This window comes from Thalia democratica, chromosome 6 (assembly GCF_965202585.1).
Source record: "Thalia democratica chromosome 6, ktThaDemo2.hap1.1, whole genome shotgun sequence".
In the NCBI taxonomy this organism is placed as follows: domain Eukaryota; kingdom Metazoa; phylum Chordata; class Thaliacea; order Salpida; family Salpidae; genus Thalia; species Thalia democratica.
In genome coordinates, this window is record NC_139170.1 from 44365860 (window position 1) to 44383860 (window position 18001).

Genomic DNA, 18001 nt, shown 5'->3' on the forward strand with positions numbered 1-18001 from the left:
TTAATAAAGACCCCTTTAACTTTAACTAAAATTTCAACTTCTTTTTACTATAAAATATTAACATAAAACTACAATGTTTATTTATTTAGTTAAAATTATCTGCACTTTTATAAAAAAAACATCATGATTAAACCATCTAAAAGGAATAATATTTACACACACATATACTGGTATACATTTTATAACTTACTGAAGACTTAAAAATCTTATACTAGTAAAAATTATCAAGGCTAAACAAAGTGTAATATTTTACTAGTTTTAAAGTATTTTCATGTACGAGTTTTCTGAGATATATTTTTAGGATAAAGTTTTATGATTTTTTACACTTAGTTAACAATTTTCTTGTTAAACATTAGGTTTTCTGCTAACACAGTGTTTAGCTAGACAATCTTGAACCTTTGCGATTAATTTCTGCGTGTTGTAACAATTTATTTATCAACAGTGTTTTAACTTTAAATAATATTTTAATTTTATACAAAGTGTAGTAATTTACGGATTCAATTGGTTTATTTTGAAGCTAACTTAAATTATTTGTTTACTACAACCGATCTATATACCACTAAAAAAATAGTTTAATTTTCTATCAAAAAAAAACATTTTTTTTGTACTTTTGTTTTTGAGCTCATAAATTTTGGTCCATAACTAAAACAACTGAAATTAATTTTAATTCTTAATATTTGTTATATAATTCAGGCAATTTTGAGTTTCACTGGATTATCAAACTATGATACTAAAAAAAATATTTTTTGAATATTTTTATTGAATTTTAGTATTTTTTAAATACTTAAAAATGATTAATTTATTTTTTTACAGAAATTTAAAAATAAAAACGAATATAGTTAAAGGAGTATTTTTGAAAAATAACTCAGAAATATTAAAACTTGCTATATTTAATTAAAAAAAGTTTTTATAGTTTAGTTTAGAATTGTGTTACTACTTAGTACAAAAATAATTTTGATTTAAAAATATTATTTATAAAAAATGGTATAATTAACTGAACCATTTTGATTTGGATAAAATTAATACTTTCGTATAGAAATTTTAACATTAAAAAACAATAAAAGCTTTCACTAGTAAAATCATAAAAATGTAAATAAATTATATAGTACAGCAGGAAAGTGAAAATAAATAAAACTATTTAACACTGAGGATTGGTACGACATTAATTTAAAGCAATAAAAACGTTTGAAAAACATTTATCAATAAATTAATAATTATATGAAAATTAGCACATTTAAAGGGCCACTATTTATTAAAGAAATTAGGAAATAAAAGTAAATGTAATTGACTTGAAAATATTATTTATAGCTCACATTCTAATAAACAAATGCTTAATGATTTTAGTAGACAGTTGCATCATTTAAGAAAAGTGCTATGTTAAAATCATTTATAGAATATATAGTAAAAACCTCAATAACAAAACAAGTTTTGTTTTCATTGGATATTAACTTGATTCTTTTGTTTAAAAAAAAAGTACAATATTATTATTAAGACAGTGAAATAAATATCTTTTTTATATTTATTAATTACTTTTTGATATGTGGTTCAAATGATTATATAAAAAGTTTAAGTTTTCAGAAAATAATTTGTCCTGTAACCTTTTCTTTAAGTCGATCACTTAAATAAGTTTTATCAACATAAGGGTTTCATAAAACTTTTATTCCGCCTTTAAGGAAATAAAAAATCTAAGGCCTCCTTTGTCAAAATTTTTCAGAAAACTACCATTATATACGCTTAAGATCTTTTTTTTCGCTTTTCATTCTCAACTAAAAAACCTAGTGTAAGTCTCAAATTTAAGCCTCGTGGCCCCTTTACTACTTCTTAAAATTATCCTACAGCTTTTATCATTGTTAATTGTTTCAACGAAAACAACAACTCCACCGCTACACACACCTTCCCATCACACCTTCATTTCTTCGTACGAACTTTCAATCGGCGGTTTTTCGGTCAAAACTCCTTTGGTGAAGTCGGGATGGTTTTTGTGTGGGAAGAGGGGCAGCTTGGAATACCTCCACACGAAGAAGTAGCAGCAGCACAGGCAGAAGACGAGCAGGGCGGCGACCATGTATATGAAGTTTCTTGAGTACTTTTCACGAGGTGTGCCCAGTTCGTTCTCACTTGTTGAGGTGTCAACGTTTGTTTCTATGTCTTCATCTGCATTTTCAACAGTTGTCGACGTCTGAGTTGGAATCACATCTTTTGAGGTGCTTTTTACTAGCGTGTTGGTTTTATTTTTATCAAGGTCTGTTTTGGAACCTAAGCCATTGAGTACTTTTCTATTCTTGGTAGTCACTACTAAAGTATTCGAAATTGTACTAGTTGTTACGACATCTAAAGTTCGATCTTTCGAAACAGTGTTATCTTTTTCTAGAGGAGCGCTTGTAAGTTGATTTGTGGTGACTGTCGGGTTTACTTCAGTCTGTTTAGCCTTACTGTCACCTTTTCTCGTTACTGCAGTGTGATCAGCCTTACTTGTTGTAAATTTTGTTTTGTTCAACACTTCAGGCACTATAGTTGATTCTGAATAGTTTTTAATTGTGGAATTACTATTTTCAATTAGCACACCTTCAGCAGTGATGAATATTTCTGAAATAAAAACAGTTTAAACTTTGGATAATTACTTAGTAGCTGAATATATTTTTTTAATAAAAAACTCTTGAGTTGTAAAGTAGGTTTCACATTTTTAAAACCTTTTATAACTGATAGTTTTTCAAAACTTTTAGGTAACAGCAGCTAACTATTACAACAAATTATGTTTGTATTTTGTAAAAAATAAAAAAAACTTACTCTGTTGCTTGATATGTTCAGGAACGGTATAATCCAATTTTGATCTATTGACAGTGTCATAACCTTTAAAAATATATGTTGTTATTTAAGTTGTAGTTTATTAACTATAACATAAATTTGTCTTTTTTAAACAAATTCAACTCTAAAAAGTTTGTATTTTTTTACTCTAAATTGACAAAATATAAAAAATACACTACTTTTTTGCCACATACACTAGTTTTATAAGTAATTTGAGTTTTTAAGTTTATTTACGTTTTGTTAACGATCACAATACGAGTTTAACTAACTTCTTAAACATAATTTTTTTGTTAAAAGTAGCTAAAACAGCTTTCTAGAAAATAAGTGCTTTTATAAAAGCTTTCAATTATGGATTTTACGAAAACGAAAATCAATTTAATATTTATTTAGTTAATACTTATTTTTAATAAAATTAATAGTAAACTACTGTTTAAATTGTAGTACAACAATGTTTGTGCTGAGTTCGGCAAAGTTTTTACATTAGTAAAAAAAACGATGCTCTACAGACATTACAAAATACCAAAAGTTCAAACTAACAATAAGTTTCAGTGGATAAGTTTAGAAACTGAGGCCTGAAAGTGTGATAGTTTTTAGCAAAACAAATAGCAGCGTTTCTATCGCAATTGCACAATGCCTTGGCATGAGTGTCGTCAGCTGTGTGAAAATAAATTGACAATTTTAAAAATAGCAAAACATGCAAACGTTAAACTAAGTAAAACTGTTTAAAATAAATTTATTTCGACTGCAGTTATGAAAGAACAATGTTTGTAAAGTATGTAGATTAAAAAGTATACATATATATGCTTTTCAATTTAAAAGTTAAATAACCTACTAAGCTAAAAGTATGTGGGAGGTTGTTTTAATTGTTTTTTTAATCAAAAAACCATTATAACAACCAAAAAACTTTTGCTAATTTTGAAAACAACAAACTTTGGCAGAGGATGGTTCCGTTGGTGCATTCGTTTTGGTACCCGACCAGCATGTTGGATGTTTTTTCGTGGATGTAGTTGACGAACCTGCCCCACAACCCGCTTGGTTCGGGCTTTTCCGCGTTCGCTCTTGCGTAACAAGCATCATGGGTCTTGCAACAACTGTAGTGTTTGTTTCGACAAATTAATTATTATTTGACAAATTAGTTTTTTTTTTGGTTTTAAAAGCACCGCAACATGTCGTGGATATTTCCAGTGATGTTTATTTGTTATAGTTAACATATTAAAAGTTTGTTAACTGTGTGATTTCAAAATGTACTGAGAATACAGTGGGTTGCATTTTGTTTTGCTTAAAAACTATTTAAAAAAAAAATCTGTGTTAGAACAACTCTTTCTTTTAGTTTAAACATAATATAAACAAATAAACAAATAAACAAATAAACTTCTTAGTGATAAAATAAATTTTAATAGTCTTGTACACACAGTGAATAGATTTTAGTATGAAACTGTTGAGAGTTTGTAACTTATACAAAAATCTATCAACAAAAAACTTTATTTGAACGTTAACAACCGTAAAACCAGTTACATGAACACTTTTAATTAACTTTATTATAATAATAACTTTTGCGCATTCAAAGTTGTTAAACAGTTTTAAGTAGATTATTTGTAAAATAAGGTTGTAAGAAAATTTTATAATATCTACTAACTTAATTTGATTTAACATTTGTTTGTAAATATGGTATTATAAGAATAATATTGTTTTAAGTTAAGCATGCTGTTTAAGTATGCGTTGCTTAATTGTAGTTCATTTTATTTAACTCAAAATCAGTTTAAAATAAATTTAATTACTAATAAAAAAACAGATATAAAAACCTAAAACATGGCTGAAAACTATATAAGAATTTAAAAAACGTTTTAACTTAACATTTGGTTAGAGGCTTGCAAATAACTTTTTATTTTGGTTTAGATTGGTTTAATTACGTATAGTTTTTTTCATCATTTGATTTTTTACGTTATCTAATGCTTTAATCTTACAAAATTTCACTAAAAACTGTATTTAGTAAGGTCGTTAAAGTTCTGTTAAGTTTTTCGTGTAGTTTTAACATCAAATAGTTAAAAGATATTTTAACTTATTTAATATTTAATAAAAGCAAAATTATTAAGATTTACCGATAATCTTAACAAAAACGATCATTCTTTAATTATTACCTATATTTGTTTATAAACCTCTAAGTTTATATATCACGCACGAGTTTGTTTTAACAGTATTTTTTATAATTTTATCAAAAGCTCTAAAGTACAATTTTACGCGTTATTAGCACAACAATGCAATTTTGATAAATGTAGATTTCGAACCCACGCGACGCTTTGAGCTGATAGTTTAATAATTCCCAATTACTAGCTTAAAAATCGATTACCAGTTTCATTATTACCGTAATCGTATCTGCAAGCCCTGAATGTGAACTGTGCATTCGGTTTAAGCTACTCGCAAAATTTTTGGCAACTGTTTTTACTTTTAAAGTTTATGTTAAGCTATTTAACAATAAACTTTGCATTAAACTTATGATAAAGTGCTCATTTTTTGAAAATATCTACTTCACAGAGCTCATCGTTAGAGTGATAATTTAATTTTTCTTTAACAAAAATAAAAACGAATTAGTAACTTTTTAACAGAAAATTAATCTTTAAAATCAAACAAATCTAAATTATATTTTAGCTGTCTACCTTAAATACTTTAAAATAATTTTAAAATTACTTTCTGTTAACATAAGACATAAAAAAATCTGGAGATTAAAATTTGAAAAATAAATTAAGTTTCTATGTAAGACTTTAACTGTTTCTAGCTTAAAAACGGGATTCTTTTTTTCAAATAATCTAAGAACTTTTTTGAACAAAGTTAAACACTGATATAAAATTTTGCTTACCTAAAAATGAACTACGCTTCACTTATAAATTAACAATTAAAAGTTTTAAAATGAGTAAAAATGCTGAATTAGTTAAAAACTAACGATGTTTATGTTTATGATAAGTAATGTAAATTAAAATTTTGAGCGTACCAAAAATTTTAAATTTAAAAATAAAAAATTAAACTTTTAAATATAATATCAAACTACCAGCGAACAAAAAAAACTTTTACAAACTGAATAACTACTATGCTGTTAAATTCTTAAAAACGAACAATTGAATATTTAGTTAATCAAGCTTTTTTAGTTTTATTTATCCAAACAAACTTGTCAGTTTCATCGATGGGGATTCCGTCACCGCTGGGGCCGCAAAAGCAGCCGTAGGTGGCGTAACTGGCCAGAACGTCCACTTCCCAATTGTAACACTTGATGGCGGTGTGGAAACCCAACATGGACCTCCTTTTGCGCGAATGTGCCTCATCTGAGGGAAAATTCCCCGCTGTGAGAAAAATAAGTGTTTTCGTTCAGTGTTGGCTAGATACGCATACGTAAATTCTTAACTTTTAAAAATATTTCCAGTTGTATAAAATTATAAAATTGAAATAAGATATAAACGTATTATTTAATATAAATGTTGTTTACGTTAGTTAACTTGGTATGTATTTATCAAAGTCGACAGCTGATTAAATGTTTAATATATAAGTTGTATATCACAAAATGCAATGTAGGCTGTCATTATTATGATTTGAGTCTTAAATAAGTTTTACTTGTTTCACCTCATTAAGTAATTGATAACTTAACCTTAAAAATGCATTGTTTTTAAGTTTGAAACTTTTTTGAAAAGTTACTGGTGCAAAATTAAAAAGAATTATATATTATTAAATAAATTCCTTAAGTAAAATAAATTGTTAAGTGTAGGTTTTTTTATGAAATTTCATTTTAAGTAAGCTCAAGTAGAAAATAGTTTAATTTAATAGTTTTAAATCCTGATAAATTTGTATGGTTAATTTTATATGTTTTTAAACTAAACAAAACTATGTTCTTCTACATGAATTGGTTAATATTCTATATCATAAAAGGCCAAGTTAACTTTCTTATTAACATTAATATTTAAAAGTAGCAACTGTTTGTTTATAAATTAAATTTTATTTTGTTAGCTAATACTGCATAGTTGATGTGATAAATGTTTTGGAGTTTAAAAAGTCTTGACTTTTAGTTTTATGTCAGTAAATGTTGTTATAATAAAACAATAAGGTTTTGTTTAACCTCAAACAATCTTTTAAAGTTTCTACATACTTAATAGTAGTTTTAAACGACAGACTAATTTGCTATAATACATTAACTGTCAAAGCTTAGTTATAGTAACCTAGAAATCTAATTTATAAAATTAACGAGAAAAACTTTTTTAAATACTGAACAGTTAATGATAAACCAACAATAAAATTTTATTTGAGATTAAAGTATGCAAATTGCGTTTTAATGCTATGTTAAACATATCAAAATTAACTACTTATAATAACTTATACCATAGTTTTCAAACATTTTTACCTTAATACTTTCGTTTTAAAATTAAATAAAAGTGTAACTAATAATGAAGTAACTAACCTTTGTATGCAAATGATCCCAAAATGAAAGTGGATATGTATATCCAGACAATGGAAAACATTATTAAACTCATAATAAATGTAAACGTCTGTAAAAATGAGACTTTATAACTGTGTTGAATAAAACACTAAATCTGCTGTTACTCTGCAAATACTGCTGAATAAGTTAAAATGTGTTTTAGTTTTTAACTAAAAGAAAAACGCAAGCAAAAAAAAATTGACAAACTTGTGCAAAACATTAAAATGCTTAAAAAGCAAATTTTAGTATAAGTGTTGATTTTAGCTCAAAGTTTTTACTTTTTAAAACGTTCGTTTCCAAACTATAGTTACCATAAAACAAGTTATGTTGTTTAACTACTAAGTTTAGCTAATAGTGTTTTAATGCTTATAAATTATAATAAATACCTTTTCTAGCATACAGTATGCGAAATTAGAGCTTTAAAAAAGTTGTTTTATACAAACAAGATAAGTTTTTTATTACTTAAACTAAAAACACGTAATGTTAGAATATAACTTGATAAATTTAGTATAAGTAAATAAACCTTATATATAGTTCTAAAGTTAAGTAGTACTTAAAGTTAAATTAATGAAACCTAAAACCAAAAATGTTGATATAACATTCTACTAATAGTGAACTTTTTAACTTTATACCATAACTTATATTGAACAATTTTGTGCATCCTAAAACAAAGTCTTTTTAATCAATCTTTTTTTGTACACATTGTTCAAAAACTAACGGAACTAAACTTATACTTAGTAACAATAAAACAAAAATTATGTTTGTTTTTGAACTTTATTTTATATATTAACCCTCTTATTAAAAATAACAACACGGTTAACAGTATGTAAGTTGCCAAGTTTGTTCAACTAAACACGTATTGGTTTTGAATTTTTTTTAAATATAAATCATATTTTCAAACAATTTGTACTTCTAAAGTGTTTTAAAGTTAAAAGAACAAAATTCAGAAGTTTTACACGTAAAAGCAAATTATTAGTTTTTTTAATCACAACATTATAACTACATAACGTTATTATACCGTTTTTGGAATAGGAAAAATAATAAAAGCACTTCGCTAAAACATACTAGCTATATTTTAACATATACTTTAATTCAAACTTCTACTTAAACTATCGCGCCTGTAACAGCTTTTTTTTTTTTTTAAGTTTTATGACTATTAAATACCAAAATTGTGTTACTTCCTTTAAGGCTTTGATATCAACTAATTAAAATATTTTGTTAACATATTACATTCATGGTTCATAAAGCTTACATTTTCTACTTTTGTACATATTAAAGCTTGAAACTTTTTTGTTTTATTTTCTTTCCTGTAAGCTTTATATTAAAAAAACAAGCTTAAACAACTATTTGGACACAAAAGAATTTGTAAACTTGCATTTTTACAAATTTTAACAACGCTTAACAAAATATGTAATTACAGTTTAATAAAAATATTTTTAAATCATTCAAATAGTCTTTTAACTTTTCTAAAAACATAGTCAAACTGTTTTTATAAGTTGTAATTTGTAAGGCTTTCAAACTCATACTTTTTGTAAATCTTAAGAATAAGTTTAAAAACTGCTTATATAATATTTAGCTAAGGATAACATAATTTCTATCCTTTAAAGATTTAATAAACTATCCATTAATGTTTTGTAAATTTATTTACAAAACTTAAAACTACTATAAAATTATTTTTTACAGTAACTCTTTTTTTGACTTAAATTATAGTTTCTCTGATTTTACATGTTTCAGTAGTTTTACTGTTTATTTTAATTGCTTAAAAAGATAGAACTGGTTAAAAACTTTATATTTACACTAACAAATTACTGATTTTCCTAATATGATAAAGCGATTGTAAGTAAAAACTTTAAAAACTCATACACTATTCTTAATAGCTTAAAAATAAATCTTTTTACAATAACAAAAAACTTAAAGTTTAAGATTTTATTCTACTAAATATTCGTTTTAACACTTAAATAACCTATCTTGCAATAAAAAAAGTTATTTATACTGATTATAATCCTTAATGCTTGCTGTGTTCAAAGTCGAACAGATTAAACAACTTTTTTTTTTTCTGCACTGCCTGCTTATCAAAACAAAAAGGTGTAAATATTTTAAATATTTTATCAAACTCTGATTGCTCGCGGCTGTTTGAGTTTTTGAATATCTCAATCAACAATGAACCTCAGCTAAATACTTAGCTCATTAAAAATAATAACACTGTAAACATTATGTAAGTTGCCAAGTTTGTTCAACTAAACACGTATTTGTTTAATTTTTTAACAAAGTTTTAGTGCTACACTGTAACTAAAGTTCAACGGGAAACTGCTGATGAATCAAAATTTTAACTTTTTTTCTACCATAGAAAACTTAATCTACAAACTGTGTAAAAAGTTTCAATCTACTACAAACCTTTTTTAGGTACTTGTAAACTAAATTTAAATAATTTGTTTTACCATTATGTGTGATGTGCACTAATGTAAAGATATTTAGATTACATGACAAAGTTTTCAAGTTTATTTAAAATACTTTTATTTTAAACTTTACAATTTTGTAATTCTCTTTATAATTTTTTAACCATGTGCTTAATAAAAATAGTAAAACTTCGAAACTATTTAAGTACATAAAATAAAGACAGTTTAATGAAAACTTTTATTTGACTAACATCAAAAAATAGTAGAAAGAATATTTGATGTTTACCGAAAGTAAAAATAAAATTATAACAAAATGTAAACGGATCGCACTGTAGCGAAACTAAAAGCATTAGAAAATCATGTAAATTTATTAGTATGCTTCAGCAACATAAAACAAATTATTTTGTACTAAAAAGGTCTCACCAAAGTCAAAAACTTTCTAAACACATTTCATTGTGCTATTATTAAAGTTTAAAAACTTTTGTGAAAATCTTGAACGGTAACTGTTGTTTTTATCTGATTGTTTCAATTAAAATGAAACAGTAGTTGTATATTAAAATTAGTTCTAATAACTCTCAAAAAATAATTGTTGTTGAATTATTTCTGGTACTAAAAAAACGAACAAAAATAAATTGTGACTTACTCAAATTTATTTTTCAATTACTAAAAAAGTTATCAAAAAACACTTAAATTAACATATTTTGGTTTTATTGAATAACTTTTTATAAAGGTAAAAGTAAAAATACAAGCTTTAAAAATACCATATTTTATTATTATTATTAAAAAACCTTTTTGCTTATACCATATTTCCATTTACCATGTATTTAAGGAACAAAGACTTCTCAATCAATATAACTTTTATCTCTACTTTCAAACATAAATAGCTTACTAACTTGTTTCTATCTTAATTGATTTAATCTGTTAAGCTGCTATCACATTTGAACAATAACAGCTAGAATGTTAAGTTAGAACCAACTTGACATTAGTTTACAGTTTTATAATCTTCTAGCTTAACAACTAATCCGATATATTTTGTTTAAACTTCTTTGATGTTTACAACTAACCAATGTAGTGTATTTAGTTTTTAATCGTCGTTTCCTATCTCTTACTTAACTTTTTAAATTTTAAATAAATTTACATTATAGTAGTATATAATTAAAAAGTGTAACCTCAGTTTATTTACACAATTTTTTATGTTTTCCTTGAAAATATTCATTAAATATATTTTTGGTTAAGTTGAAAACAACTAAAGTTTAAAACTCACTTATGATTAGATTCATTTTTACTTTCATAAAAAATAATATATACAAAGTACTTGCTTAATAAAAAGTTTTTTAAGATACGTTAGAAAGTTTAAGAAGTTGTTTATCAAATATTTTATTGTAGTAGTCTAAAAATACTGTAGATTTTGGTCATTCATTTTATAACTGTATTATTTTAAACAAAGAATAAAAACTACTTATTGTATTTTAATATTTATTACTAGCTTATTTTTACATTTAATTATTATTACAGAATACTTAAATAAAATATTAATTGATACTGCATTAAATTTTTTTCATATTGATTATTTAAAATAGCAAAAAACCATTAAGCTCAATAAATTGTTTTTAAATGTTCTTAAACGCAGGATATTACTCATATCGCATGTTTGCAACAAACTCAAAAAAGGTAACTGTAGCTCATTTTAAATATAAATACAATGTTTCATTTAACTGCAACTATTAAAAACTGTCTTTCTAATTTAAATGAACCTTTAATTTACCCGTCGGTATACGTTTTGATAAGCTATGCTTATATAGATAAAAAAAAAAACTTTTGTTATATGCTTTGAGTATATGTTTATTTTATACAGGTACATACTATGAATTTGTTTAATTTTTTTTGCTATGTTTATTACATTGTTAACAACATAAAAGTGTTGTTTATTTGATTGTTATTGATAGTTTGTAATTGATAAATAAAGTTTATGTCAGTGTATGCAGTTTCATATGAAGTAAAAGATTAATGATTATTTTTAATTTAAGTTTGTTTGTAAAAGAATCTCACTCAATTGATCACTAATATGTTTAATCGAATTAATCTCGCTAATTAAATAGACTATAAGTAATTGCATGTTCTAATTAATTTAAATTATTTTGATCATTGTTAAACTACGAAATAACAAGAAATTATAGTTTTGTTATTTTATATTACTTTTCAGTGATTTAGTTATGAAGTTTCAAGAAACGCTTTAGTTGGAAAAAATAAGCTAGCTTTAACCTAACAACTGCAAAATGAAATAAAATTTAACTCAAAATACCTGACTTGACAGTTAAACAATACTTGCAGCCTTTACAAAACCTTGAAAAACTGAAAAAAGTTAAAAATAGCTTGCAATTTATACCTGCTGTTGTTCACAGCTCTTTTTTCTTCAGAGTGAAGGCGCGTAAATTTTTGTAAACTTATTTAATGATACGTTACTTGAACTGCATGCATACATCTGCATTTTGCTTGAAAACGCAGTTAAATGCATTGGCTTTTATAACACTTTAAAGCACGTTAGTTTTTAAACTAAGCTTTTAACTGAAAACTTGTCTCATTTTTGTAAGATTTAAATTTGTAAACAAAAATTATAACAAACATGTAAAATAGTTTTCACCACACTTTACTTAAATGGTTACTTCTGGATTTAAACTACGGTTATGTTCAATTGTAGCTAATGAATACAAAAGATAGTAATTCATACAGCTAATCATGTTTTACAATATCGTTTAACTGCTTTTATTTGATATAAAATAAAGTAAATTACTATATTAATTAAATAAAATCAAAACAAATTTTGATTTGTTTTCAATGTAGTATACTTGTTTTAATAGGTTAGTAACTATTTTGTTTTGATAGTTAGTGCTACAAAAAAGTTCTGAACTACCTTCTGTAAATAATAATGTATTTATCATTTTTTTTTTTTGCTTGTATCAGCTTTAAGTCAAATATGAAGCTGTTGTAATAATAAAACAAAACAAAACAACACAAAATAAACAGCTACAACTAAATAAGTGGACTAAAAAGTAGTTTACTATTTATTGTTACACTTCAAAATAAGGAGTATTTAACTTTTACATTTTTCAAAAGCTAAAATTACTCTATTCAACTTTCATTAAATCAATTAATTAAAACTCCAAACAATCATGAAATTAAAAACATTAACAAATAGTTCAACAATTTCAGACCAATTCATATGATAATAAAAAAAATAAAATTAGCTTAAGACTTTAACACTTGTTGAAATGATACAAAACTACTTTAAATTTTTTTTCTTATTATATTTAAGATTCTATCTTGCTAATTAAAAAATATTTTCTATCTGAGAAGTGCTTGTAATTTGTTTGAATGCTTTAGAGTGGGTGTAACTTCTATAAAGTTTTGTATTTTATGATAGGTCAATTAGTGTAATTTACATTTATAATGCTCATAATATCTTATTTCAGATAATTTGAATAAAAAATTTACACTTTAAAAGCTTAGTTGTAGTTCTATAAGAATGTTCCCTAAAACAAAATGCATATTATTTTTATATATTTTTAATAAAAAGTGTTTCTTGTTTTCTTTTTTCCAAGTATTTTATTGGTATTCCATAAACATACATTTTAAATAAAATAAATGCTTTCCATAACTTTTAAAATATATTAAGTTGTGCTTATGTAGGAGATAAAAATACAGTTGAAACTTACAACAGAAAAGTTAAATATACTTTAAATTATTTTTCTTAAAAAATATCCTTGTTAATCCTTTTTAAGCAAACTTGTACTGCTCATTATAGAAATAAATTTTATTTAAATTTTGCAATGCTTATTTGTGTTTGAAAACTCCTACAAAATTAAGCTTGCGGCTATACTTGAAGAACATAATTATAAATACGTCTCTATCAAACAAAAAGTTTGTAAACAAGCAAAAAATTTTTGGTCAATGACTTATTATAATAGCAGTTTTATAATGAAACAAAGCATTTCACACTTTTTTTTCTCATGTAAAACTGTTCGAAAATAAAAACAACCGGTCTAAAAATAAATTCTGTTAATAAAACATAACAAAACTTACTGATGAATTTATAAACTACATGCATTTAAACTAAAAACAAAAATAAATTGAATCGTTGTAATGACAAGCGTTTTGTTGTAATTAAAAATATACTCTTGAACATTTTCAAAGTTGATGTATTTTAGTTTTTACAAATCAAACACTTTTTAAATAGTAATTACTTTGCCTTCTATAGCTATCAGATCTCTACAAAAACTAAACTTGTCATGAATATATCAGACATGTAAATTGTTCAATTTAAAATTAAAACTGAATTAATTAAAGCACATTTGTTACTTAATGTTCTTTTATAAATTTCTGTTTTCTTAACTATCGAAAGTCTTGATTTTTTCTGAAGTATTAAAATAGTCCTTTGCTAGTGAGTTAATTATTTGAAAGTTTTAAACCCTTTCAAAAAGTATTTACATTTAAAAGATTTAATCTGAAACGTCATAAGCATTAAAAAGCCATTAAATATTTTTGTGCAAACTGTAGCTAGGCACAACTAAAGTTATTTATTGTTTATTAAACTTATACTTATTGCACTTATACAGTTGCTGTAAACTGACTGCGTTAAACTTTATAAACAAAAACAAAAAACAGCATAAAAGTTTAAAACAGCTTTTGCTATTAAACTAGAAAAAAAAATACAAACGTAACTGTTAAGAAGAAAATATTCACCAGAATATTAAACTAATGAATAACTTAAAATATTGAGACTGTACCTTATATTCGTATTCACTTAAAATTGTGTGCATATTAAGTTCACTGTTTATACGAATGAAATTTGAAGTAAAATTTCAAACAAAACTCTTTATCTTTAAAACAGCTCAATATAAGTTTATTTCAAACAAATAAACTTTACTAGTGTAAATTAATACTTAGCAAAATTCCAAAATTCTAATTCATATATTAATTCATTGCATTTTGCTGAATACGAAAGTTTTCAACTTGTCGAAATTACACTTAAAAGGTTTAAAAAATTATTTAAGTTTTAAATGTTTAACAACACATATTCATTTACAACTAGTAGTGATTATTAAATCAATTAAACTATTCTTCTTTGAAGTTCAACATATTGACTTTTTAATATATTGTATTAGATCCTCCTTTTCCGAGTTGTAACATAATTAACCTAATTAAAACTTAACTAAGTTAAGTTTAATACAATATGTTTCTTTCCTATTTTATACATTTTGTAAGTTACTGTTAATAAATCAACATATATATCAAAAACAGTTTTTAAACTTTCTTTAAAAATCATTTAAAGAACAAACTTGCTTTAGAAACTTTTGAAGGTATCTGAAACATTTAAAATTTATTTAGTTATGGTAAAACAACTGCGATAGCCAAAAATTTGCTTTTATATTAGTTTATTTACCTTTTGATTTTGAATTAAAAATGAAAAAAAAAAATTAAAAAGCACACTGGTGTTTTACTAAAAATAGAAACAATAACTTTCTAAAATAAAGTACTAAACTATAAATATAAAAACATTAACTTTAACATATTAAGGAAGTTAGTAAAGATCACGTTACGTTAATTTTGCGGAAGGTAACTTTAGCACATTGAGTAAAATATGTTGTTCTTTTCACAAGTGCAGTTTAATGTTAATATTACAATTTACAACATACTATTTATAAGTTAGTTTTTACAATCATACTTTTAACTCTTATACATCTGTATACAAAGTTATACAAAGTATACTAAATAGTAAATATAAAGTATAATGATAAAAGTTGAAAGTATGAAACACTTTTAAAAGCTTTATGTTTCAATAGCATATTATTTGAAAACAAGTTTTCTTTATTAACACCAGTTTTGTACACTTTTTATCTGTTTTTTACATCCACTCATCTTCCTAAAGTTTATTTAACAAAGACTTTACACACATTTCTTTTTCGTAGGGAGCTCAAAATATATAATTTTAAACAGTGCAAAATTATACAAAAATAGTTCAAAGTATTAAGTTTAAGACCTAATCTAACAAAGCTTGAAATAGCTTATTATAAAATAAAAAGCTTTAGTTTAAAGAATACTACTTATATTTGTATAACTACAGAAACTTTTATAAAGTTGTAATTGCTGTTTTTTAATTTACCCTCTTAATGTATAAAAATTCTAACTAATTTTGAGTATTAATCATATAAATCAATAAAGAATCTTTTACATTTAGCAATAAAACTCAAGTAGTTGACAGGCTACAAATTAGAAATTTTAGCAAAATATTTCTGCTTAAAACAAAGCTGAACTAGTGAACAACAAAATAAAGATTAAATATAAAACTTACTACAAGCACATCTTTAAAACTCCAAGAAACTTACAGCTTAAACTTTAAAAAACGTGTTATAAATAACAGGATATTGAACTAGCAGTTTACAGTTTACTTTAGCACACAGCTATCTGCTCAAGCGGGAGTGTTTTATGTCCACTTTCTTCTATCAAACATTAGTGGTTTTTCTTATTTAAGTACAATAACTGTTTTTTAGATAATTGTTTAGACGGAGTGATTGATAAAAGTGTTTGTTAAAAAAATGTATCTAAATCATAAGGTCTTTTAAATGCAGTTCGTTATAACTGTAAGTATTTGAAATAAAACGAGCTATAACATAAAAATGTATATTTTTTTTACTATACCGTATACAATGTCTTTTTTGTTAACGATAATCAATTTTTTTGTTTATTTATATAAGTAGAACAATGTAAACTTGTAATTTGAACACAGTGTTTTAATGACACAGATGCAAACCATAAGATTATTTTTGTACTTTGTTGCAAAACATTACACACGTTTTTATATACATTCCCACGAGAAAACAAAATAGTTTTATGCAGATAATATTATTGTAATTTTGTTGTGTTTACAGCAAAATTTATGCAAAGAACTTGTTATTTGTGTTAATATGTAATTAAATATTTAGATTTAATGCGTTATTACATCAAAAAAGAATAAATTAAATATACTTTTATGTTACAATAAATTTATAAGTGTTTACTTTTGTTTAAAAGTACAACTATTGATAAAATGCTTTTGTTAAGTAAGTTTTTTTGGATTTGAAAATAAATTTTGGTGATTATGATTTGAAAGAAAAACTTAAAATTACTTTTGTCAACAAACTCATATATATGTTTAACTATATCAAGTATTTTTACTACCAATAAAATGTCAAATTAAAAATATTTTTTGTACTACACACAATGTAATAAAGGGCATCAATATACTTGATTGTATGTAAATTTATTATATTTAGACATTTTTACTACTTTTGTTGAAAGAAATGTTAAAAAAAAATTAAAAGTTTAAAATACTTTTAAAGACAAAATTTTTTATTTTTTTTTTCTAAATAGTTCAAAGTATTTAGATAAATTCCATCCAATTTTCGGATATTAATAAATTGTTGCTAATAGCTGTTTCACGTTCGAAATAAAAAACTTTATATTAAAACAATGTAAGATAGTTGCATTCGTGAATAATGTTTTACGTTTAAATCAGTTAAGTAAATTAAAAAAAAAAACAATATGATTTCAATTAAAACAGTTTTATAATAACTAATTTACAATTTAGTTTTGATAACTTTTTTAGTTTTTATTAAATTTTTTAAGTTTTAAAATTAGCTTTGCTGCTATGAGAAGTTAAATCGTTTTTGTGATACAAGCAAACATAGTTTGATGGCGACTTTAAAAACTACTAATCCTTTATTCTACTTATACTTGTGTTGATGTGTTATTGAATTTTTTTTTCTTTTTTTCAAATTACAGCTAATAACATTTAAAATCTAATTGTAAATTTATATGTAAGAAACACACTGAAAATAAAATCTTTTTGTTTAAATAAAATCTATAGTAAACGAAAAAGACTAACGAAATATCTAAACTTCAATATTCTAAATAAGCGTAGAACACAAAAATTTTGAAAATCATCTGTGAAACCTTTACTTATATAAAACTAAGTGCTCCTTTCGTATAATGGGACTTTAATTTAAAACTTTTACGCTTGAAAATATAAAAAAATTCACACGATACTATTAGTTAAAAAAATTTCACGATGAAGTTTTTTATTTTTTACTTAACTTTTTATAACATTCTGTGGTACAAATAGCTATAAATTATTATTTAATTAGATAGTGTGTTTAGCTGTTAAACTGGATTTTGTACGTAAACAATAAAAAAAAGTCTTTGAAATTAATTATAATTTAAAACTATGTATATAGAGTTTTTATAAAATTATTAAGTAGATATTTTGTTTTTTATCAATTAAGCATAAAATTGTCACACAATTCAACTA

At 24.0% G+C, this 18001-nt stretch overlaps 1 protein-coding gene across 1 annotated transcript; it reads right to left on the reverse strand.

Annotated features, from left to right (window-relative positions):
* Positions 1 to 1900: 1900 nt before the first annotated feature.
* On the reverse strand, positions 1901 to 7304 carry LOC145839121 (uncharacterized). Its single transcript, XM_082946731.1, has 6 exons — positions 7244 to 7304; positions 5966 to 6137; positions 3736 to 3896; positions 3343 to 3459; positions 2788 to 2850; positions 1901 to 2586 (listed from the first exon to the last, which is right to left on the reverse strand). Exons 1-6 carry the CDS (start codon positions 7302 to 7304, stop codon positions 1901 to 1903), a joined length of 1260 nt encoding a protein of 419 aa, XP_082802857.1.
* Between the last annotated feature and the right edge of the window lie 10697 nt (positions 7305 to 18001).

What these genes read in the sequence shown, in the direction of transcription:
- LOC145839121 (XM_082946731.1), bottom strand. Translation starts at nt 7,304, where the DNA reads ATGTTTTCCATTGTCTGGATATACATATCCACTTTCATTTTGGGATCA. An exon ending in CCCATCGATGAAACTGACAA is followed by an intron (nt 3,897 to 5,965) that starts GTTTGTTTGGAT and finishes CAAACACTACAG; the next exon opens with TTGTTGCAAGACCCATGATG. An exon ending in CGGAACCATCCTCTGCCAAA is followed by an intron (nt 3,460 to 3,735) that starts GTTTGTTGTTTT and finishes ATTTTCACACAG; the next exon opens with CTGACGACACTCATGCCAAG.